Source organism: Pristiophorus japonicus, chromosome 15, assembly GCF_044704955.1.
Source record: "Pristiophorus japonicus isolate sPriJap1 chromosome 15, sPriJap1.hap1, whole genome shotgun sequence".
Taxonomy (NCBI): domain Eukaryota; kingdom Metazoa; phylum Chordata; class Chondrichthyes; family Pristiophoridae; genus Pristiophorus; species Pristiophorus japonicus.
The window spans coordinates 64,439,864-64,465,263 of record NC_091991.1 but is presented as its reverse complement, the minus strand read 5'-3'; the positions used below and the strand labels follow the sequence as shown (position 1 = coordinate 64,465,263).

Sequence of the window (25,400 nt, the reverse complement as noted above, 5' to 3'; positions counted from 1 at the left end):
CCCATCCACTGGTTCTCCCTTGTCCACTCTGCTAGTTACATCCTCAAAAAATTCCAGAAGATTCGTCAAGCATGATTTCCCTTTCATAAATCCATGCTGACTTGGACCGATCCGGTCACTGCTTTCCAAATGCGCTGCTATTTCATCCTTAATGATTGATTCCAACATTTTCCCCACTACTGATGTCAGGCTAACCGGTCTATAATTACCCATTTTCTTTCGCCCTCCTTTTTTAAAAAGTGGTGTTACATTAGCTACCCTCCAGTCCATAGGAACTGATCCAGAGTCGATAGACTGTTGGAAAATGATCACCAATGCATCCACTATTTCTAGGGCCACTTCCTTAAGTACTCTGGGATGCAGACTATCAGGCCCCTGGGATTTATCGGCCTTCAATCCCATCAATTTCCCTAACACAATTTCCCGCTTTATAAGGATATCCTTCAGTTCCTCCTTCTCACTAGGCCGACTGTCCCCTAGTACAATCGGAAGGTTATTTGTGTCTTCCTTCGTGAAGACAGAACCAAAGTATTTGTTCAATTGGTCTGCCATTTCTTTGTTCCCCATTATAATTTCACCTGAATCCGACTGCAAGGGACCTACATTTGTCTTCACTAATCTTTTTCTCTTCACATATTTATAGAAGCTTTTGCAGTCAGTTTTTAATGTTCCCTGCAAGCTTCCTCTCATACTCTATTTTCCCCCTCTTAATTAAACCCTTAGTCTTCCTCTGTTGAATTCTAAATTTTCCCCAGCCCTCAGGTTTGTTGCTTTTTCTAGCCAAATTAAATGCCTCTTGCTTGGCTTTAACACTATCCTTAATTTCCCTTGTTAGCCATGGTTGAGCCATCATCCCCATTTTATTTTTACTCGAGACAAGGATGTACAATTGCTGAAGTTCATGCATGTGATTTTTAAATGTTTGCCATTGTCTATCCACCGTCAACCCTTTAAGTATCCTTTGCCAGTCTATTCTAGCCAATTCACGCCTCATACCGTCGAAGTTAGCTTTCCTTAAGTTCAGGACCGTAGTTTCCGAATTAACTGTGTCACTCTCCATCTTAATAAAGAATTCTACCATATTATGGTCACTCTTCCCCAAGAGGCCTCACACAACAAGATTGCTAATTAGTCCCTTCTCATTACACATCACCCAGTCCAGGATGGCCAGTTCTCAAGTTGGTTCCTCGACATATAGAATACTTTGTAAATCAGTAAAAAGTTATATAAAAATAAGGATTAAACAATTAACATAAATCCCACACATAAAATAGCATGATCTTAACAACCTTGTTAAGGTTAATATATGTGGATAAACCAATCAGACACGCTCTGGCATCTTCCAGTGACAATGAGCACAGCAACTGATTTAAGGTGACTAATTAAGTCAAACCCTTAATGGGATTTCTGGATTTTTATTGCATCTTTCATTTGTTCTGGGATGTAGGCATAGCTGGCAAGACCAGCATTTATTGTACATCCCTAATTGCCCTTGAGAAGGTGATGGTGAGCCACCTTCTTCAACCGCTGCAGTCCTTGTGGCGATGTTAGAGAGGGAGTTCCAGGATTTTGACCCAGCGACGATAAAGGAACGGCAATATATTTCTAAGTCAGGAAGATATGTAACTTGGAGGGGAACTTGCAGGTGATGGCGTTCCCATGCGTCTGCTGCCCTTCTCCTTCAAAGTGGTAGAGGGTGTGGGTTTGTGAGGTGCTGTTGATGAAGCCCTGGCGAGTTGCTGCAGTGCCTCTTGTCGATGGTACACACTGCAGCCACGATGCACTGCTGGTGCAGGGAGTGAATGTTTAAGATGGTGGATGGGGAGCCAATCAAGCAGGCTGCTTTGTCCTGGATGCTATCAAGTTTCTTGAGTGTTATTGGAGCTGCACTCATCCAGGCAAGTGGAAAGTATTCCATCACACTCCTGATTTGTGCCTCATAGATGGTGCAAAGGCTTTGCGAAGTCAGGAGGTGAAACACTCGATATTGATAGTCAGGGATTCGGCGATGGTAATGCCATTGAATGGGGAGGTGGTAAGATTCTCGCTTGTTGGAAATAGACATTGCCTGACACTTGCGTGGCGCAAATGTTACTCATCTCTCTCGCTCCCCACCATCCCCCCTCACCCCCACCCCATTGTCCCCTCTCTTTCTTCCCAGTGTTTCTCACTCTTTCTCCTACTCCCCTCCTCCCCCCGAACCTCTCACTTCCCTCCTCTCTCCCACTCCCCCCCACCCCACTCTCACTCCCCTCCTCTTCCCCCCCCACCCCCCTCCCACTCCCCTCCTCTTCCCCCCCACCCCTCTCCCCCCCTCCTCTTCCCCCGCACCCTCCCACCCCCCTCCTCTTCCCCCCCACCCCTCTCCCCCTCCCCTCCTCTTCCCCCCCACCCCTCTCCCCCTCCCCTCCTCTTCCCCCCCACCCCTCTCCCCCTCCCCTCCTCTTCCCCCGCACTCTCCCCCGCACCCTCACCCTCCCACTCCCCTCCTCTTCCCCCGCACCCTCACCCTCCCACTCCCCTCCTCTTCCCCCGCACTCTCCCACTCCCCTCCTCTTCCCCCGCACTCTCCCACTCCCCTCCTCTTCCCCCGCACTCTCCCACTCCCCTCCTCTTCCCCCGCACTCTCCCACTCCCCTCCTCTTCCCCCGCACTCTCCCACTCCCCTCCTCTTCCCCCGCACTCTCCCACTCCCCTCCTCTTCCCCCGCACTCTCCCACTCCCCTCCTCTTCCCCCGCACTCTCCCACTCCCCTCCTCTTCCCCCGCACTCTCCCACTCCCCTCCTCTTCCCCCGCACTCTCCCACTCCCCTCCTCTTCCCCCCCCCCTCTTCCCCCCCCCCACTCCCACTCCCCCCCTCTCTCCCCCCCCCCCCACTCCCACTCCCCTCCTCTCTCTCCCCCCCCCCACTCCCACTCCCCTCCTCCCACACACTCACTCCCCTCCTCTTCCCCCCCCACACTCACTCCCCTCCTCTTCCCCCCCCCCCCCCACACACTCCCCTCCTCTTCCCCCCCCCACACACTCCCCTCCTCTTCCCCCCCCCCACACACTCACTCCCCTCCTCTTCCCCCCCCCCCCCACACACTCACTCCCCTCCTCTTCCCCCCCCCCCACACACTCACTCCCCTCCTCTTCCCCCCCCCCACACACTCACTCCCCTCCTCTTCCCCCCCCCAAACCACACTCACTCCCCTCCTCTTCCCCCCCCCCAAACCACACTCACTCCCCTCCTCTCCCCCCCCCACACACTCACTCCCCTCCTCTTCCCCCCCCCCCACACACTCGCTCCCCTCCTCTTCCCCCCCCACACACTCACTCCCCTCCTCTTCCCCCCCCCACACACTCACTCCCCTCCTCTTCCCCTCCCCCACACACTCACTCCCCTCCTCTTCCCCTCCCCCACACTCACTCATTCCCCTCCCCCAACTCTCTTCCCCCCCACCCAACTCTCTTCCCCCCCCAACTCTCTTACTCTCCTCCTCTCCCCCCAACTATCACTTCCCTCCTCTCACTCCCCTCTTCTTCCCCCACACACTCTTACTCCCCTCTCCCTCCCCATACTCTCACTCCCCTCCTCGCTCTTCCCGCCCCCCCCCCCCCCCCCACACACACTCTCTCTCTCGCTCCCCTCATCTCCCCTCTGCTATATATGTGGACTTGCATTTACTCTGTACAGCCACCAGAGGGTTCCCATAATCCCTTGGGAGCTCAGGTATATGAGGAGGCTTCACAGGTTGGACAGGCACGAGAGACCTGCAATAAAAGACTATGGTCTCACTTTACTTTGAGCTCAGTCGGACTCTTTCTCCATGCACAACACCCTCCTCCGCACACTCACTCTCGCTCGCTTCCCTCCTCCCCGCTCTCGCTCCCCTCCCTCGCTCTCCTCCTCCTCCCCCCCTCCCCCCCGTGCTCACCCTCTCGCTCCCCCTCCCCCCCGCGCTCGCCCTCTCGCTCCCCTTCCCCCCTGCGCTCGCCCTCTCGCCCCCTCCTCCTCCCCGCGCTCACCCTCTCGCCCCCCCCTGCTCCCCGCGCTCATCCTCTCCCCGCGCTCACCCTCTCGCTCCCCTCCTCCCCGCGCTCACCCTCTCGCTCCCCTCCTCCCCGCGCTCAACCTCTCGCTCCCCTCCTCTGCAGGATTTTCTTTGCACAGAGCATTATGTGCATGTGCAATGATTTAGACGAAGGAATTGAATGTAATATCTCCATGTTTGCAGATGACACTAAGCTGGGTGGCAGTGTGAGCTGTGAGAGGATGCTAAGAGGCTGCAGGGTGACTTGGACAGGTTAAGTGAGTGGGCAAATGCATGGCAGATGCAGTTTAATGTGGATAAGTGTAAGGTTATCCACTTTGGTGGCAAAAACAGGAAGACAGATTATCTGAATGGTGACAGATTAGTAAAAGGGGAGGTGCAACAAGACCTGGGTGTCATGGTTCATCAGTCATTGAAAGCAGGCATGCAGGTACAGCAGGCAGTTAAGAAAGCAAATGACATGTTGGCCTTCATAGCGAGTGGATTTGAGTATAGGAGCAGGGAGGTCTTGCTGCAGTGTACAGGGCCTTGGTGAGACCACACCTTGAGTATTGTGTGCAGTTTTGGTCTCCTAATCTGAGGAAGGTCATTCTTGCTATTGAGGGAGTGCAGCGAAGGTTCACCAGACTGATTCCCGGGATGGCAGGACGGACAAGAAAGAAAGACTGGATTGACTAGGCTTATATTCACTGGAATTTAGAAGAATGAAAGGGACTCTCATAGAAGCATATAAAATTCTGACTGGATTGGACAGGTTAGATGCAGGAAGAATGTTCCCAATGTTGGGGAAGTCCAGAACCAGGGGTAACAGTCTAAGGATAATGGGTAAGCCATATAGGACCGAGAGGAGGAGAAACTTTTTCACCCAGAGAATTGTGAACCTGTGGAATTCTCTGCCACAGAAAGTTGCTGAATCCAGTTTGTTGGAGCAATTCAAAAGGGAGTTAGATGTGGCCCTTATGGCTAAAGGGATCAAGGGGTATGGAGAGAAGGCAGGTGTGGGGTACTGAAGTTTCATGATCAGAAATGATCATATTGAATGGTGGTGCAGGCTCGAAGGGCCGAATGGTCTGCTCCTGCACCTATTTTCTATGTTTCTATGGAATAGATTTCCTCAAAAATAGTTAGTACTATTTGTCAATTAATATCTTAAAATAGATGAAGAATATAGGAATGGAATTGAAGGTAACATATGAAATACATCATAAAACATATAATAGAAAGTTTGAACCCTGCCTGCCCTGTGAAACCTTGGGTGGTAGGCAGTTAAAATCAATCAGGTGACTTACCACTGACGTCCCGCACTGATCCCGCTGTATCCTATATTAACCTGCTCAGAGGCAAAGACAACTCCGTGAAGCCAGCATGGTCCTTCTTTAAATATGCAGATTGTGGTACAATGATGTAGTCAGGACTAAACTGCAATTTTAATTGTGACCTGAGCGGGGAAGCTGGTGTGGCTTTCCTGCTGAATGAAGACAGCGGGAAAAGGATCTAGGGCCAGAAGAGGGCCAAACGGAAGTTTTTTTATCCTATTTTTCCTCCTTTTCTTGTGGGGTTAGGAAGAACAGAAGTACTCCTCTGGGTCTCATAAGGTAAGTTTACCCCACTCTCCTCTCGCAAGACCCTCCCGGGAGTCCGTTTGGCCAGGGCAAGGTGCGGGACACCGGCAAGCCCTTCAGCCAGGGCAAGAATCGGGAGAACACGGCATACCAGGGCTGTAGGAGAGAGGAGTATCAATGGAGAACGTGGCATACCGGGGCTGTAGGAGGCAGCAGTATCAACGCGGCAGGCTGTGGAGGTGGGGGGGGGGCGGTTGGAGAAAGAGCATCAACGGAGAACGCGGCAGGTTGTGGGGGGGGATGGAGGAGGGAAGAGAGTATCAACGGAGAACGCGGCAGGCTGTGGTGGTGGCGGGGGGGGGGGGGCGTGGTGGAGAAAGAGTATCAACGGAGAACGCGGCAGGCTGTGGTGGTGGCGGGGGGGGGGGGCGTGGTGGAGAAAGAGTATCAACGGAGAACGTGGCAGGCTGTTGGGGGCGTGGGGGGCTGGTGGTGGTGGGTGGGAGGGAGGGGAAAGCCTGCAGGCTTGGGTGGGGGGGGGGGCGTGCTGACGAGGAGGGATAAAGAAGTCACATGACTGAAGGGGGGAGGGGGGAGAGAACAAAAGACCTTTGGGTTTCTTAACTTGTTTGGGGAGTGAGAAGAGCTGGGCTGTGTTGCCATTTTGCACCTTTAACCTTTGGAAGTTTTAATTTTACTTTAAGGATGGGTGCATCAATCTCAATGCCGCAGACTATTCAATGGTTATGCGTCACTGTGCTACGTAGGAGAGAACTGATTAGAGCTCATCGCATCAGGAACATCAGAGCCCATAGGTAGCTGGGCAGGAAGCATTACACACCTCGGGGATTTCGAGTCAGGCGTTCCTAGCTGGACCTGAGTGAAGCAGATTGTGTCAGAAGGCTGCGTTTCCGCAGAGAAGTTGTTCGTGAGATCTATGAGTTGGTGAGACTACAGTTGCAGCCGAGAAGCAGCAGGTGGACTGCCTTGTCTGTTGAAGTGAAGGTTACAGCTGCACTTTCCTTCTATGCCTCGGGATCATTTCAAGGTACAACTGGAGATGTGTGTGCCATCTCTCAAGGTGCAATACAGGTCTCCATTCGTCAGGTCACGGCTGCACTGTATGCGCGGAGGAATGACTTCATCAAGTTCCCAATGACCGCACAAGCGATGCGTGACAGGGCTGTGGGCTTCTGCAGGATTGCTGGCTTCCCAAAGGTACAGGGTTGCATTGATTGTACCCACATCGTCTTGCGAGCACCTGTGGAGGATGCTGAGCAGTTCAGGAATAGAAAAGGCTTCCACTTCATTAATGTGCAGCCCGTGTGTGACGACAAGTATCGCATCATGCCAGTGATGCAAAATACCCTGGCAGCACCCATGAAGTGTTCATCCTACACGACAGTGCTATATCTGACATGTTTGAGCAGTAGCCAGAAGGGCAGAGCTGGCTACTGGGAGACTAAGGGTACGGCCTCGCCATCTGGCTCATGACGCCCCTACGCGTAACCCGGACAGAAGCTGATCAATACAACATGTCGCACATTAAGACACACAGCATCATAGAGAGGACCATTGGCATCCTGAAACAGCGTTTCCGATGCCTGGACCATTCCGGAGGCAACTTGCAATATTCCCGAGATGGTTGGTCACTTCCCTGTTGTGTGCTGCATGTTGCATAACTTAGCCATCATGAGGCAACATCATGATAGTGGAAGAAGACGACCCACCTGCGGTGAGTGTGCCTGATGATAATGATGTGGAAGATGCAAGTGACGAGCAGGAGGAGGAGCTGGAGGATGATGATGACGAGGATCAGGAGACCATGCAAGTGCCTGAGGCCGGAGCACGACGTCGGAGGAGAGCAGACCATTGTGCTCCTTTAACGATTGCTCGAGTCTTGCGCCAGCAGCTCATACATGATCACTTTACTGATGCCCGAGAGCTCAACGACAACTGTTGTGCTTTGACATGTTTATTTTTTGCAGCTGTTCCTAAACGTTGTGTTAATGGAACATGATTCAGTCTCAATGTAAAAAATATTTTATTGAAAATTTTAGAATGTACTTCACTTTAGTGTAATAAAATAATTTTTTATCAAACTGTACTTTAATATGACTAAGATCACTTAAAAACTTTAAGATCACTTATAAACTTGTAAAGTTACAAAACAATTTCAATGTGGAAAACCCTAAAACTCTAAGATCACTTAAACTTCAAGATCACTTTTTCGGTGCGAAATTAAATAACTTACAAAACATGAGAACATTTACACTCTAAGATCATTTAAAAACCCTAAGATCACTTATAAGTTATAAAGTTACATCACTTACAAAACAATTTCCATTTGAAAACAGTTACAAGAGTAAAATCAACAACAAAAACAACAGCAGCAAATAAAGGCTGCACCCATCTCCGATCCACATCTCGGTGAATGTGCACTGCTTCATGGGTGGTAGGGCGGGGTAGTTGGGGTGGGGTTAAGGCTTGTGTCTCGACAGAGACTAATGCGGGGATTGCCATGGGAGTGGCAGTGGATTGGCCTGGCTATGTTTCCTTATTGCAGCTGCTACCACCATGATGGCCTGTGCCGTTGTTTCGGCTGTCTGTGACATTCCCTCTCTGATGGCCTGTGCCATTATTCCCGCTGCCTCTAAAATTCCCTCTGTAAAGTCCTGCCCCCTCAGTACAGATTCACATGAGGCATGTCGTGAAGTCAAGGTCACTCAGGACCTGCACCTTTATTTCACAGCTCTGGAATGCCGCACTTGCCCGAGACCTGCCCTTATATACCTGTCTCTTGCAAGTGCACCCCTGGTGGTAAGGTATGCTGGTGGTTACAGGTCATATCTTATTACAGTCATGTATAGCATGTTAGGTTACAGTTATATATAATAATGTAAGATACATGACACCCTCCCTGATGACCTGTGCCATTGTTCCCGCTGCCTCTGAAATTTCCTCCCTCATGTCCCGTGACATTATTGCTATTTCTGTCGTCAGTGTTGTTACCTTATCACCCACCCCACTGACTGTGTTCACAGGTGATCGGTTAAGTTAATTGGTCTCCACACCCAATGCCATCACCTGAGCCACATCTGTTGCACCCTCCATCTCAGGACAGCGTGGTACATTTCTCCTTGGCCTCGCCCTGGGTCTGTCTCGCGGACCCCCTCCAGTGCGAGGCGCAGGCTGGGACAGTGTGGCCATGGGTGTTACAGGCTACATTCCACCAGCAGTGGGAGTTGCAGGCTGGGACAGTGGGGCCCTGGGTGTTCCATGCTGAATTCCAGCAGCACTGGGACCCAGACCCTCGGACGGTGGGGCACTGATTGTTCCATACTGCATTCCAGCAGCACTGGGAGGCACAGGCTGGGATATTGGGGCACTGAATGATCCAAACAGCATTCCAGCAGCACTGGGAGGCGCAGGCTAGGATATTGGGGCACTGAATGATCCATACTGCATTCCAGCAGCACTGGAACCCGCAACCTCTGGACTTTCGAAAGCATCCAACGTCGGACCAAAATTTAAACCACTATGCAGGGACTGGGACGAGCTGAAACCACGGAATGTCGAACCAGACCCAAAAGCACTATGCAGGGACTGGGCTGCGCTCAAACCACGGAATAACAAATCAGAAATCATGGAAGTGCTTGGCAACGCAAGTTCAAGATTCTCCCCTTCATACCTTTCCATGGCCACCCCCTCCCCCCTACAAAATTGGGGTGGCTCGTCCGCGTCTGAATCATCTTCTGTATCTTCAGGATTGGCATCATGTTCTGCAAAATATAACAGAACAGTCAAATGGTTAGCAGCAGAGGAGGGGGCAGGATGGGTGGCATGAGTAGGCTCACATGTAGCAGGACAGGCAGCAGGTTGGTTTGAAGGGCCACGAGTAATTTTCAGTACTTACCCTCTCTCTCGTATGTGGGCCCAGCTTGCGCAATACTGATTGTTTTTCTCCAGCTAGGACTCATCAAAGCAGCGACCAACTGTTCCAAGGGTGTCAGTGAGTGCAGATTTGGCGGGCCTCCTCCTGTTCGAGTTCTTTCCCTTTTGTTGTGGGCCAATTTCTTCTGCAAAGATGAAAACATAACTTGTTAGAGAGGATGTCTTTCTGCTGGGTGGGACATATGCAGATGATCACATTTACAGGTGCAATTCCATTGACAAATGAAAATATTACTTACACTAACTGCTTTACCAAGGTCCTGCCATTTCTTTTTACACTGCCTCCCATTTCTCGTGATATTCACCACTGCGCAGTAATCTTCTGCAACTTTGTTCCAGCATTTATTAATTTCTTTGGGTGGCACTTTTGTGCGACCTCTGTTGCTCATATCCAGCTCCTGCCATCTTTCCTTGATTACATTCACTAGTACCTTCACTTCTTGATGTGTGAAATTCTTCGTTTTTGGCACACGGTGTTGCATTGCTCTATTGAATTGACACTCAGATTTTTCAAAGCACAAAGTCCTTATTTTGCTTGCAGCAATGAATGATTCTCACCTATGCGGCACTCCTTGTGGAGGCTTAGCAGCCGATTTCTTGCACAGTACTCCAAACAGCATTGCTATAGTGTTCAAAACATCAAGCAGGCATCCAAAACTAAGAGGTTCTCCCTTTAAAAATGGGCGATTGCCAATGTTATTGCCCCATTGAGCATGCGCGAACGTTGCAACGAGCATGCATGTGCTGCCGGCACTCTCACAGGCACTCCAATCAGGCCCCGCCCCCCTGCTGGCTCTGCACGGCCAGCATGGACCTAGCTCTGCCCCCCCTCTCTGTATTCTGCGCCACGCCACCTCGACAGACGGCCCAAAAATCGGCCATAATTGCAAGTATTTTTTTTGGCGCTGTTTTTGCTCTATAGTGTCGGTGGGGGGCTCGGAGGTGCGCCGAAAAAACCGGAGGGCCAAATTTGGGCTCAATATTCTACAAACAAAAAAAGATTATAACATTTAATTTACATGTTCTCTGCAGAATAAAATAATTAATTTGTCTAAAAGGGTAGAGGCTGGAACAAATAATCCATTACAGAAATATGTAACACAGATTATACAGCACAGAAACAGGCCATTCAGCCCAACCAGTCCATGCCATAATTTATGCTCCACTCGAGCCTCCTCCCAAACTTTCTCATCTAACTCAATCAGCAGTAACCCTCTATTCCCTTCTCCCTCATATGCTTATCTAGTTTCCCCTTAAATGCATCTATACTATTCGCCTCAACACAAGAACATAACATAAGAAATAGGTGCAGGAGTAGGCCATTTGGCCCCTCGAGCCTGCTCCACCATTCAATAAGATCATGGCTGATCTGATCCTGGCCTCAACTCCACTTCCCATCCTGCTCTCCATAATCCTTGACTCCCTTATCGTTCAAAAATCTGTCTATCTCCACCTTAAATATATTCAATGACCCAGCTAAAGATTCACAACGCTCAGAAGAAATTCCTCCTCATTTCCGTTTTAAATGGGTGACCCCTTATTCTGAAACTATGCTCCCTAGTTCCAGATTTCCCCATGAGGGAAAACATCCACTCTGCATCTACCCTGTCAAGCCCCCTCAGATTCTTATACGTTTCAATAAGATCATCTCGGTCTTCTAAACTCCAATGAGTAAAGGCCCAACCTGCTCAACCTTTCTTCATTTGACAATCCCTTCATCTCAGGAATCAACCTTGTGAACCTTCTCTGAACTGCCCCTAATGCAAGTATATCCTTCCTTAAATAAGACCAAAACTGTATGCAGTACTCCAGGTGTGATCTCACCAACGCCTTGTACAGTTATAGCAGGACTTCCCTACTTTTATACTCCATTCCCCTTGCAATAAAGGCCAACATTCCATTTGCCTTCCTAATTACTTGCTGTACCTGCATGCTAGCTTTTTGTGTTTCATGTACAAAGACCCCCAGATCCCTCTGTACTGCAGCATTTTGTAATCTCTGCCCATTTAAATAATTTGCTTTTTTATTTTTCCTAATAACGTGGATAACCTCACATTTTCCCACATTATACTCCATCTGCCAAATTTTTGCCCACTCACTGAGCCTATCTATAATCCCTTTATAGATTCTTTGCATCCTCCTCACAACTTGCTTTCCCACCTATCTTTGTATCATCAGCAAATTTGGCTACATTTCACTCGGTCCCTTCATCCAAGTCATTAATATAAATTGTAAATAGTTGAGGCCCCAGCACGGATCCCTGTGGCACCCCACTAGTTACAATTTGCCAACCTGAAAATGACCCATTTATCCTGACTCTCCAACAGAAAACAGTTAGCCAATCATCAATCCACTCTAATATATTACCCCCAACCCTGTGAGCTCTTATCTTGTGCAGTAATCTTTTATATGGCACCTTATCGAATGCTTTCCAGAAATCCAAATATACATCTACTGGTTTCTTTTTATCCACCCTGCTCGTTACATCCTCAAAAAACTCCAGCAAATTTGTCAAACATGATTTCCCTTTCATAGAGCCATGCTGACTCTGCTTGACTGCATTATGATTTTCGAAATGTCCTGCTACTACTTCCTTAATGATGGACTCCAGCATTTTCTCAATGACAGATGTTAGGCTAACTGGTCTCTTTCTTCCTGTCTCCCTCCTTTCTTAAGTAGGGACATTACATTTGCCGTTTTCCAATCTGCTGGACCTCTCCAGAATCCAGGGAATTTTGGTAGATTACAACCAATGCATCCACTATCTCTGCAGCCACCTCTTTTAAGACCCAAGGATGCATGCCATCAGGACCAGGGGACTTGTCTACCTTTAGTCCCATTAGTTTGCCTAGTAGTTTTTCTCTAGTGATGATGATTGTTTTAAGTCACACCACACCTTGTAGAACTTAGGCAACTTTAAAGTCGTCGAGAAAGCACCAAACACTTGTACAACAGCTAGTAGAAATCAATCAGCAACTAACCTGCAAGTAGGTGATGATCCCTTTTAATAGCGCTGGTGTTGGGTCCTTCCTGCTGCTGAACGCATGTTCAGCTGTGCGAGGTTAAGAGAGGGTGTTAGCTCCAGCATTGAGATCGAAAATGGCAGCGTTAGCGTTAAATCAGCGTGCAACGTCACTACCTTCTTATTCTGCATACTAATAGCACACATTCCCAATGCCGACGTCAACACCCTCATCAAAATGGCCTGCAGCAGTTTGGACACAAAATGGCATTCGTACCGCCGAAAAGCCAGGCGCGACAGAGCTGAATTTCTAGCTCAGAGAGTTTAAGTCAAGTATTCTTCCTTCGTATGGTAGTAGCAAAGAAAATACCAATATCTAAGTACAGTGTGGATATCTTATAGGCTGCCTGCAAATTTCCTCTGAGGGCAGTGCTCAATGATGTGCTCCAGAGTATTCCTCTGAAAGCAAAGATTGTTATAACAACTGGAGGTGAGCGAGACTAATTCCCCCGCTGCTCAAGCATTCTTATCAATAGGATGAGCATTTGACAGAGTCCATGGATATCAACCTCCACTCACAGCCAATTAAGTTTGTTTTCAAAAAGGTACTTTCTCTCCGTTTTTTTTGCTCCCAATTGTTTAAAAGATTCTGACCCAAGTATTTTTGCTATTGGCAATACATTTCGCTGCTTTTACTTATCTCTAGAATTTCATCAACAGAGGTAACACCTGTGGGGAATACCACTGTTCTCCATCAGTCGTAAAACCACTGCAATATGTGATTCTTTATGGGAGTCACAAAGGTCAGATTCATACACAAACACACAAAAATTAGAAAAGTTATCCCGACTCGAATTCTTGGTTGGAGCACCTGTTTTTAAAAACATCTTCCTTAAACTGTCCCAGTTGTGTCCAATTCTGAGCACCACACTTTGGAAAGGATGGGAAGGCTTTGAGAGGGTACATAAGAGATTTACTAGAATTATTCCAGAGATGAAGGAATACAGTTACATGGATAGACTGGAGAAGGTGGGGTTATTCCCCTTGATAGAGGTGTTTAAAATCATGAAGGGTTTAGAGTAAATAAAGAGTAACTTTCCAATGGCTGAAGGGTTGATAACCAGAGGGCACAGATTTAAGGTAAAAGAACCAGCAGTGACACGAGGATAAACTTTTGTACACAATGAGTGGTTAGGATTTGGAATGCACTGCGGGATAGGATGGTTGGATATAGAGTCAATAGTAGCCTTCAAAAGGAATTTGGATAAATACTTGGAGAAATAATTGCAGAGATTTGGGGAAAGGGTGGGGGAGTGGGACTAACTGGATTGCTCTTCGAAAGAGCAGTGCAGCCTCGATGGGCCAAATGGCCTCCTTCAGTGCTGTACTATTCTATGATGGTGTAAAATCTGTATATTGGTAGCACAGGTGTACAAGTCGTGCTCCCAGGCAGGCATGAAGTCGTGGCCTATGAATTACATTTTTTTTTAAACTAATTTACATAATTTTCTACAGATCATCAGTCTGAAAATGAACTCGGGTGCCACTTGTTTCTAATTTGTCTAATAGTAATTCCACTATTTTGAATAGATGAGCTGCAGTTGCCAATGAATAGCTCTGTTCTATCTGTGGGCAGAATATTAGATCCATTGTAGTAAAAAGTTAAGTCTAATGCAACAATAGATCATATACTCAAATCATATTCACATGGACCAGCTTCCTACTCACTGAAACATTTGGAAAAATTGACCAACCTAAATAAACCTCCCTACCTGGCACAGTTTCATTTGATCCGGGACCATTTCCTGAAGTCAGGTTCTCATCAACACTGAATGCCTCCGAGCTGTTGTCCCCCACAGATTGTGAAATGTCCTGTACATTCTCCATTTCCTGTACCAATACTCCAACCAAAGGACTCCCAGAGTCATTTTCCAGTGGCGATAATGGATTAGAGAGGATCTGTGTGTCTACCATTCCAGTGGACACTGTCTGGCAGTACAACATTCATTAGTCTATAAAAAGAAAAGTCAGTACGCCAAAGTAAATTTTTACTGAAATTCAATTTCCATTAAAATGATAAATTATATTTCATCTTACATTGAATAATGTATAAACAATAATAAATGGTGGTCAGCAAGTGCGTTATCCAGACTGCCCTCAATATTGAGGAATCCACGCCACATGCTTTCTGTTTTGGAAAAAGAACATTTGTACGAGCTCCAACTTAAAAAAAAAAATTATAAAACAGCAAGAATAGCAAACATACTACAGCCTGTATCACAATTGTCAAATATTTTTGCCCTCAAATGACTTTTACTGTAATGTTCTATCACTCCCACTTGCTGCAATTTTTATGGTCAGTAATTTCAGAGTACTACCTTATGTTCCGAGGAGACGTTTCTCTTCAATATCTATTTTGATAGAGGCTTGTTATCCAAATAAAAATGACATTATATTCTCAGTTACTAATTGAGAAAAGAGTTACAGTAGTTTAAGTTTTAAGTATAACCAGTTGATAGTGAAGTCACACGTGGAGAATAATTAAACTGATAAACGTAGTAGCTAAGCTTACTTTTTAAAAAGAAATTGATTTTGGATAGTAACTGATTTTTGCCGTTGCAGCAGTGAGACCACTATATTGTGCCTGATGTAAACGGCGGGGGGCCGGAAAGAGAATTAGTGACTGAAAAATCCACTGCCAAAAAGTAGCAGACAAAGCTTTGTTGTTGCCTCTGGAATTGTACACCGGAGTGAATTATTCCTTTCAGGGAGTGAGGTACATAAAAGGAAAACAGTTAAGCTTACTCTACAGGTTGCATAGCACCCATTGTTTGGTCTCTAAGAGTGCCGACTTGGGACCAAGATGGCATCAGAGCAGCACGCACGCACTTCTTGTGCGGGCCGCGCCGGACACCATCTTGTTGCAAGCAGTAGAGTGGCCGTTAGGAGCATGTGCAAGAAGTATTGCCGCCCTAAGCGAGACCCGGTGGGCAGGGGAAGGCCAGCTCAAAGAACAAGGTGGTGGTTACACCACTTTCTGGAAAGGCAAAGCAGAAGAAAAACGGCGTCTCCATAGAGTTGGCTTCGCCATCAAGAATGAGCTGGTCAGCCGCCTCAGAGACTACCCCTGCAGGATAAGCGAATGTCTCATGACTCTCTGGAACCAGTGCGCCACAGTTATTAGCGCGTAAGCCCTAACACTCGACACAGCAGATGAGGCCAAAGAGGACTTCGACTCCAGCCTCGAACAATTCCTGTACCGAGTCCCTACGGATGACAAACCGATCCTCCTCGACTACTTCCACGCCAGAGTCGGTAAGGGCACAGACCTCTGGGGAAACGTGATCGACAGAGAGCGGGTAGGGAAAATCAACTCCAGCAGTACCCTGCTCCTGACAAAATGCCTAGAACACGACCTTGTCACCACCAACACCTTGTTCCACCAGAAGGGCAAGTACAAGGCATCATGGCAACACCCTCGCTTCAAGCACTGGCACCTGCTCGACTACGTCATCATCCGAGCAAGGGACCGCAAGGACTTGTTCATCATCCGCGCCATGACAGGAGCCAATGACTGCTGGACGGACCACCGCCTAATCCGTTCAGTCATCAACATTAATATAGTCCCAAAGCGGTGACAACAACAGAAGCAATGCCCCAGGAAAGTAAATGCTGGGGCACTCAAAGACCCAGTTAAGAGAGCCCTACACAGCCAGCCAGCCTCACTGCCAATCAGGTGACCCTCGATAACCCAGAGACGCAGAGTGCCCACAGCGCCTGGTCTGCCCTCAAGGCCACCATAGCCAGCGTCTGTGAAGAGACGTTCGGTTATTCAACCAGGAAACACCAAGACTGGTTTGATGAGAATGACCAGGAGATCCAGGAGCTAATAAACCGCAAGCGCAGGGCATTTCTGAAAAAGCAGCAACCCAATTCGGGAGCAGCAAAGCAGCTGACGGCAGAGGTCCAACAAAAAATCCGCGACCTAAAGAATAGATGGTTGGTGGAGAAAGCACAGGAGATCCAGCAGCTGGCCGACAGCCATGACGTGCAAGGATTCTTCGCTGCAGTTAAGTCCACCTCCGGCCCCATCCCACTGCTAGCCAAGAACAGGAAGACACTTATTAAGGACACCAAGGCAGTCAGAGCCGCTGGAAGGAGCATTTCGAAGATCTCCTTAATCGAGACTCTGCCTTTGACTTGAGTGACCTCGACTCCATCCCGCAGCATGCTACCCGCCACCATCTCAGCAAAACCCCAGCCCTGCATGAGGTAGAAAAGGCCATCCAAAAGCTCAAGAACAAGGCATCAGGAGCAGATGGAATCCCCGTTGAAGCCCTAAAGTATGGCGAAGAAGCACTATTGTCATGAATGCATGACCTCATCTCTCTTATTTAGAAGGAGGAGAGCATGCCGGGAGATCTGAGATGCCGTAATCATAACCATATTCAAAACAGGGGAGAAGTCAAATTGCTGCAACTACAGAAGAATCTCCCTGCTGTTGGCCACTGGGAAAGTCATCGCTAGAATCCTCCTCAACCATCTTCTTCTTGTGGCTGAAGAACTCCTCAGAGTTACAATGCGGATTCCGTCCACTAAGGGGTACAATGGACATGATCTTCACGCGCAACAACTACAAGAGAAATGCAGGGAACAGCAGCCAACATTGGCTTCTTGGACCTCACAAAGGCCTTTGACACTGTCAACCGTGAGGGATTATGGAGCATCCTCCTCTGTTTCAGCTGCCCCCAAACGTTTGTCACCATCCTTTGTTTGCTCCACGACGACATGCAAGCCGTGATCCTGACCAATGGATCTACCACAGACCCAATCCATGTCCGGACCGGGGTCAAGCAGGGCTGCGTCATCGGGCCAACGCTCTTCTTGATCTTCTTCACTGCAATGTTCCATTTCACTCTCAACAAGCTCCCGCTGAAGTGGAACTAAACTATAGAACCAATGGGAATCTGTTCAACCTTCGTCACCTCCAGGCTAGATCCAAGGTCATCCTATCCTCTGTCATCGAACTACAGTATCCCGACAGCGCCTGCGTCTGCGTTTGCGCTCAAGGCCAAACTCCAAGCCATCGTCAACATCTTCACCGAGGCGTACGAAAGCATAGGCCTTACACTAAACATCCGTAAGACAAAGGTCCTCCACCAACCTGTCCCCGCCACACAGCACAGTCCCCCGGTCATCAAAATCCACGGCGCGGCCTTGGACAATGTGGACCATTTTCCATACCTTGGGATTCTACCATCAGCAAGGGCCAACATCGACGCTGAGGTCCAACACTGCCTCCAGTGTGCCAGCGCAGCCTTCAGTCACCTGAGGAAGAGAGCGTTTGAAGACCAGGACCTCAAATCTGGCACCAAGCTTATGGTCTACAGGGCAGTAGTGATACCCGCCCTCCGAGCTGACTCAGATGTGGACCATATACAGTAGACACCTCAAAGCGCTGGAAAAGTACCACCAGCGCTGCCTCCGCAAGATCCTGCAAATCCACTGGGAGGACAGACGCACTACGTCAGTGTTCACGATCAGGCCAACATAAGAACATAAGAAATAGGAGCAGGAGTTTGGCCATACGGCCCCTCGAGCCTGCTCCACCATTTAATACGATCATGGCTGATCCGATCATGGACTCAGGTCCACTTCCCTGCCCGCTCTCCATAACCCCTTATTCCCTTATCATTTAAGAAACTGTCTATTTCTGTCATAAATTTATTCAACGTCCCAGCTTCCACAGCTCTCTGAGACAGCGAATTCCACAGATCCACAACCCTCAGAAGTTTCTCCTCATCTCAGTTCTAAATGGGCGGCCCCTTATTCTAAGATTATGCCCTCTAGTTCTAGTCTCCCCTATCAGTGGAAACATCCTCTCTGCATCCACCTTGTCAAGCCCCCTGATAATCTTATATGTTTCGATAAGATCACCTCTCATTCTTCTGAATTCCAATGAGTAGAGGCCCAACCTACTCAACCTTTCCTCATAAGTTAACCCCCTCATCTCTGGAATCAACCTCGTGAACCTTCTCTGAACTCTATCCATAGCAAGTATATCCTTTCGTAAATATGGAAAACAAAACTGCATGCAGCATTCCAGGTGTAGCCTCACCAATATCCTGTACAACTGTAGCAAGACTTCCCTGCTTTTATACGCCATCCCCTTCATCGAAGCACTGACCACACTCGACCAGCCCGACACGAGATTCCCAAAGCAAGTGCTCTACTCTGAACTTCTACATGGCAAGTGAGCCCCAGGTGGGCAGAGGAAACGTTTCAAGGACACCCTCAAAGCCTCCTTGATAAAGTGCAACATGTCCACCGGCACCTGGAAATCCCGGGCCCAAGACTGCCCTAAGTGGAGGAAACGCATCCAGGAGGGCGCTGAACACCTCAAGTGTCGTCGGCGAGAAATGCAGAAACAAAATGCAAACTGCAGAAGAAGCGTGTGCAAACCAGACTCCCCACCCACCCTTTTCTTCAATGACTGTCTGTCTGTCCCACCTGTGATAGAGACTGTAATTCCCGCATTGGACTGTAGTCACCTGAGAACTCACTTTTAGAGTGGAAGTAAGTCTTCCTTGATTTTGAAGGACAGCCTATGATGATGAAGTAGGCAAATCGTGACATCAATCAGTGTGCAACTCTGATTTGACACCAGTGCTGCCATTTTTGTCATCATCGCTGGAGCCAATGCTCTCTCTTAACCTCGTACAGCTGAACATGCGTTCAGCAGCAGGAAGGACCCCTCCCACCAGCAATATTTAAAGGGATCATCAACAGTTTTCAGGTAACTTGCTTTTTGATTTCTACTGGCTGTGTGCAAGTTTGTGGAACTGTTTGGAGCTTTCTAGAGTTATTTAAAGTTTTTGAGGTGACGGAGTAGTGCTGCAAGTGGAGAAGGCCTTGCTTCTCAATTCAAGGATTCTGGTCAGACCACTTGCTCCCAGTCATGGGTGCTCTAGTTGTGATCCCTTTGGCCTGCAGCATGACCGGGAGATAGAGCAGAGGCAGTGAAGAGGACAAGCTGCTAGCAGAGGGAAGAGGAAGACGGGGAGAAAGACTCTCAGCCAGGAAACCTTACCCACCTATGGTTTTCCAAGAGGAATTCTCTTACCTCAACCTGAGCCAGGAGTCTGAGGTGTCAGCAATTTACAAAGGAGATGCTCTCAGAACATTGCCACCTCTTGCAACCAGACCTACAGCCTGATTCCAGGGCAAGGACAGCGCTGACAATGGCCCTGAAGGTGACCAAGACCCTGAATTTGTTTGCGTTGGGATCCTTCGAAGCTGCAGAATGCGACATCTGTAACATCGCATAGTTTGCTGTCCACTGCTGCATGAGAGGTGTGACAGAAGCACTTTATGGCAGGTGAGGTGAGTGACCAGAGAAAAGCAGGTGGAGTGTGCACATGGCATTGCCAGGATAGCAAACTTCCTAATGGTGCAGTGCGACAATGACTGCATGCATGTGGCTTTGCGGGCACCGTATATAAATGCCAAGTTGTACCGCAACCGCAAAGGTTACCACTTGCTGAATGTGCAGTTGGTGTGTGACCATTGCTCAGCATGTCATGATGGTGAATGCCTAGTATCCTGGCAGAAATCATGATGCTTTTATTCTGCGCCAGTCTGCTCCTCCCTCAGTCTTTGCGCCACCAAAACAAACCAGAGAGTGGCTACTTGTTGGGTGGCAATCCAACAAAACGTGGGCAGTATGCATACAATGCTGCCACCTGAAAAATCATAGAGCAGACCACTGCCATCCATAAACAATGCTTTCGCTGTCTGGATTGCTCTTGAGGAGCCCTACAGTGCTCACAGGAGCGTGTATTCCGATTCTTTGTAGTCTGCGGTATCTTCCACAACCTGGTCATCACGAGGAGGAAGAAGAGGAGAAGGATAAAGATGCATAAGTGGAAGGAAGGAGGAATCCCAGACCGCTCCTTTCCAGGATATCCGGAATTTAATCATCCGCCTGTGGTATGAGTGAATGCAATCCTAATTCCCCATTAGTTCCCTCAACTTACCTTCACTCTGTTACTGACTGATCAAAGCATCATCTTGGCCACAATGCTGCAATAAAAGCGCCCACAAAGCAAACTTTCCAATCAAACTTTATCAATATATCTATCCAATATTACATCAAAAATTAAACTAATCACGCTTGTGCATTCCCTTAGTGATTGTCTTACATTGCCTTTGCCTATTCTAGTGCTCCTACGTAATGGTATTGCTGTGGTTGCAGCATGGCTGGTGGAAGGCTGCTGACTTTCAATGGGAAAGATTGCAGATGACCTTGCAGGAGTACCTCGAGGAGCTCTGGGCCCAATAGGCCTAGCTTCGGACTGCACCACCTCGGCATGGGCAGCAGAAAGCTGGGCTGGCTGACAGGTAACAGCAAGGATAGGAGCAGAGTGGTCGTGGTGGGAGGTCGCATGCTGTCATCCTGAGAGAGGGTCAGCCTCCACGGATCCATTGCTGTTCCCCAGGGACAGCGCCTCAGAAATCCTAGTAAACTGCTGAAATATAGACTAGCCCCTACAAGACCCTTTCAACACTGGTAAAGCCAGCCATGGTGAAAGCAGTCGGTGCTTGCAGGACGTCAGACTGAGCTTCCAATGCAAGCACTCAGATGTTGGGTGGTTTCTGCTTGTGCTACAATGGAAGCTGACATTTCTGCCTTCAGATGTGGTATGATGGTTGGGTCCACAAGTGTGTTAATGGATCTGGCCATCCCTTCCATGCTGGAAAGAATGGGCTCCAAGCTCTGCCCAAAGCCCTGTGCAAGGCTGGAGCTGGATTCCTCCATGCTCCTTGACATTGCATTTAGGCTTTCTGGCAATGCACCAAGCATTTCATTGTGCATACTCATCAGTGTTCTCGCCTTCCAGGGAGCTGACACCTGAGCTATCCTTTCCTCCTGCCCTGGCTGCAGACCACTCATGCCCGGTGTCTCTCAATGTGCAGGAGGATAACATATGACGATACCGGCATCTTGTATTCCTTCAATCTCGCTGCTGGCCACGGGCTCAGCTGTGCCCCTAAGAATGGCCAGCACCGTTTCCTCCAAGAGGGTGAGGTGATGCAGGATGTTGTCGGGGTGGAGGAGGTTAGAGATATGGAGGATCAAGGCCATAGGGGGATCTGAACCCCCCCCCCCCAAGGATGAGTATTTTAAATTTGATGTGTTGCTGGCCCAGGAGCCAATGTAGGTGAGCGAGCACAGGGGTGATGGATGAACAGGTTTTGGTGCAAGTCAGGGTACGAATAGCAGAGTTTTTGATGAGCAAAAGTTTACGAAGTGTGGATGATGGGTGGCTGTCCAGTATTGCAACCTCACCATACTTGTTGCCAAGGAAAACACATTTGCGAGAAATAGTCGACCACAGAAGTAGCACATTTTCGCAATCACTAAATTTCACACATTTGCACTTGAACTCAATCTTGGACTTTTGTTTTGTTTGTTAGGCATTTATGCTTGAGAATTTAACTGGATGTACATTCATAGTAGGTGAGCTACAGTATGGGGCTTGCATTACAGTTTATGGGGAACATGATCCAGGAATGCTTGTATTAGGGGGCTTAAAAATTTTAAACAAATTGACTCTCAAATAACTGTTGGCAGATTTCCCAAGCATGTTGCTGTTCAAGTAGAAGTGTCAAATCCACAGGCTCGGTTTCATTGCTTCCATCCATTTTCTTTTCACGACCCTCCTCCTGCCGCATTTCAATTTCTCTTTGGACAGCATAATTATGCAGCATACAGCACACAACTATTATTTCAAATATATTTTTGGGGGTGTACCGCAGCAACCTCTTAGACGAATCCAAGCAGCAGAGTCATTATTTGAGCAGTACAACAGTGTATTTTATTTGGTTCCTGATAGAGGCATATTTTCTTCCAGGTGCTGTACTGGGATTCCCAGCGGCTCATCTCCCTAATCTCCAAAGATCCATCCACCGAGGGTGGAAGGCTCTGAAACAAGGGTGGGACTATAAACTATAGGATAAATGAATCATGGCAGCTTCTAGGGTATTTGGCCATATACAACTTGAATGTTAATCAAATGTAATTCCTGCCTATTCATAAAAGCATTAAAAGGAGCACCAAATAGGCCTTGTACCTTGGGGAATCCAGCCATTTTAAAAAGTCAAGAACCCTCCCCTGCTGATGTTCTTCATCCTTCGGAAAAGTGATTATCTCACTGACTTGCTAGATGCAAGGGTGCACGGCACACTGGCATATAAGAACATAAGAACGTAAGAAATAGGAACAGGAGTAGGCCATACGGCCTCTCGAGCCTGATCTGATCACGGACTCAGCTCCACTTACCTGCCCGCTCCCCATAACCACTTATCTCCTTATCGTTTGAATAAATTTAAGACAGAAATAGACAGTTTCTTAATGTCCCAGCTTCCACAGCTCTCTGAGGCAGCGAATTTCACAGATTTACAACCCTCTGAGAGAAGAAATTCCTCCTCATCTTGGTTTTAAATGGACGGCCCCTTATTCTAAGATCATGCCCTCTAGTTCTAGTCTCCCCCATCAGTGGAAACATCCTCTCTGCATCCACCCCGTCAAGCCCCCTCAATCTTATACGTTTCGAATAAAATCATCTCTCATTCTTCTGAATTCCAATGAGTAGAAGTCCAACCTACTCAACCTTTCCTCATAAGTCAACCCCCCCATCTCCGGAATCAACCTAGTGAGCCTTCTCTGAACTGCCTCCAAAGCAAGTGTATCCTTTTGTAAATATGGAAACCAAAACTGCATGCAGTACTCCAGGTGCGGCCTCACCAATACCCTATTGAGCTGTAGCAAGATTTCCCTGCTTTTGTACTCCATCCCCTTTGCAATAAAGGCCAAGATTCCATTGGCCTTCCTGATCACTTGCAGTACCTGCATACTATCCTTTTGTGTTTCATGCACAAGTACCCCCAGGTCCCACTATACTGCAGCACTTTGCAATCTTTCTCCATTTAAATAATAACTTGCTCTTTGATTTTTTTTCTGCCAAAGTGCATGACCTCACACTTTCCAACATTATACTCCATCTGCCAAATTTTGGTCACTCACTTAGCCTGTCTATGTCTTTTTGCAGATTTTTTGTGTCCTCCTCACACATTGCTTTTCCAACCATCTTTGAATCTTCAGCAAACTTGACTACGTTACACTCGGTCCCTTCTTCCAAGTCGTTAATATAGATTGTAAACAGTTGGGGTCCCAGCACTGATCCCTGCGGCACTCTACTAGTTACTGGTTGCCAACCAGAGAATGAACCATTTATCCCAACTCTGTTTTCTGTTAGTTAGCCAATCCTCTATCCATGCTAATATATTACCCCCAACCCCGTGAACTTTTATCTAGTGTAGTAACCTTTTATGGGGCACCTTGTCAAATGCCTTCTGGAAGTTCAAATACACCACATCCACTGGTTCCCCATTATCCACCCTGTTCGTTACATCCTCAAAGAATTCCAGCAAATTTGTCAAACATGACTTCCCCTTCATAAATGCATGCTGACTCTGTCTGACCGAATTTTGCTTTTCCAAATGTCCTGCTACTGCTTCTTTAATAATGGACTCCCAACATTTTCCCAACCACATAGGTTTGGCTAACTGGTCTATAGTTTCCTGCTTTTTGTCTGCTTCCGTTTTTAAATAGGGGCGTTACATTTGCAGTTTTCCAATCTGCTGAGACCTCCCCAGAATTTTGGTAAATTACAACCAATGCATCCACAATCCCTGCCGCTACTTCTCTTAAGACCCTAGGATGCAAGCCATCAGGTCCAGGAGATTTATCTGCCTTAAGTCCCATTATCTTACTGAGTACCACCTCCGTAGTGATTGTGATTGTGTTAAGTTCCTCCCCCCCCCCCAATAGCCCCTTGACTATCCACTGTTGGGATATTTTTCGTGTCCTCTACTGTAAAGACTGATACAAAATATTTGTTCAGAGTTTCTGCCATCTCCATGTTCTTGTTCCCCATTACTAATTCCCCGGTCTCGTCCTGAGGAACCAACATTTACTTTAGCCACTCTTTTCCTTTTTATATACCTATAGAAACTCTTGTTATCTGTTTTTATATTTTGCGCTAGTTTATTTTCATAGTCTATCTTCCCTTTCTTAATCATTTTTTTAGTCATTCTTTGCTGGCTTTTAAAACCTTCCCAGTCTTCTGTCCTCCCACTAGTTTTGGCCACTTTGTATGCCCTTGTTTTTAATTGGATACCATCCTTTATTTCTTTAGTTAGCCACGGATGGCTATCTTTTCTCTTACACCCTTTCCTCCTCACTGGAATATATTTTTCTTGAGAGTTGTGAAGTATCTCCTTAAATGTACACCAAAGTTCATCAACCATCCTACACTTTAATCTATTTTCCCAGTCCACTTTAGCCAACTCTGCCCTCATACCTTCATAGTCTCCTTTATTTAAGCTTAGTATGCTGGTAATATCACCCAGGGCTCCCTGAAAGCGCAACACAGAAAGTAAAGTTAATGTGTACAAGGAATTGGCAAAACTACTAGTACCCACATAATAGTGTCACATGTGGCTCAGTGGGTAGCACACTCACCTCTGAATCAGAAGGTTGTGGGTTCAAGTCCCACTCCAGGGACTGGAGCACAAAATCTAGGCTGACACTCCAGTGCAGTGCTGACGGTGTGCTGCACTGTCGGAGGTGCCATCTTTCAGCTGAGACGTTAAATAGAGGCCCCGTTTGCTCTCTCAAGTGGATGCAAAAGATCCCATGTCATTATTTTGAAGAAGAGCAGGGGAGTTATCCCTGGTGTCCTGGCCAATATTTATCCCTCAATCAACACAACAAAAATACAGATTATCTGGTCATTATCACATTGCTGTTTGTGGGAGTT

The 25,400-nt window shown here is 47.7% G+C and overlaps 1 protein-coding gene across 2 annotated transcripts in view; it reads right to left on the bottom strand.

Annotated features, from left to right (window-relative positions):
• pparab (peroxisome proliferator-activated receptor alpha b) overlaps positions 1-25,400 on the bottom strand; it is a 198,677-nt gene that overhangs the window by 143,591 nt on the left and 29,686 nt on the right. For both annotated transcript variants that reach the window (XM_070900536.1, XM_070900537.1), the window contains exon 2: positions 14,289-14,528. In XM_070900536.1, the coding sequence (XP_070756637.1) occupies positions 14,289-14,520 (232 nt within the window). In that variant the 5' untranslated portion in view covers positions 14,521-14,528. The remainder of the gene's footprint in view (positions 1-14,288; positions 14,529-25,400) is intronic.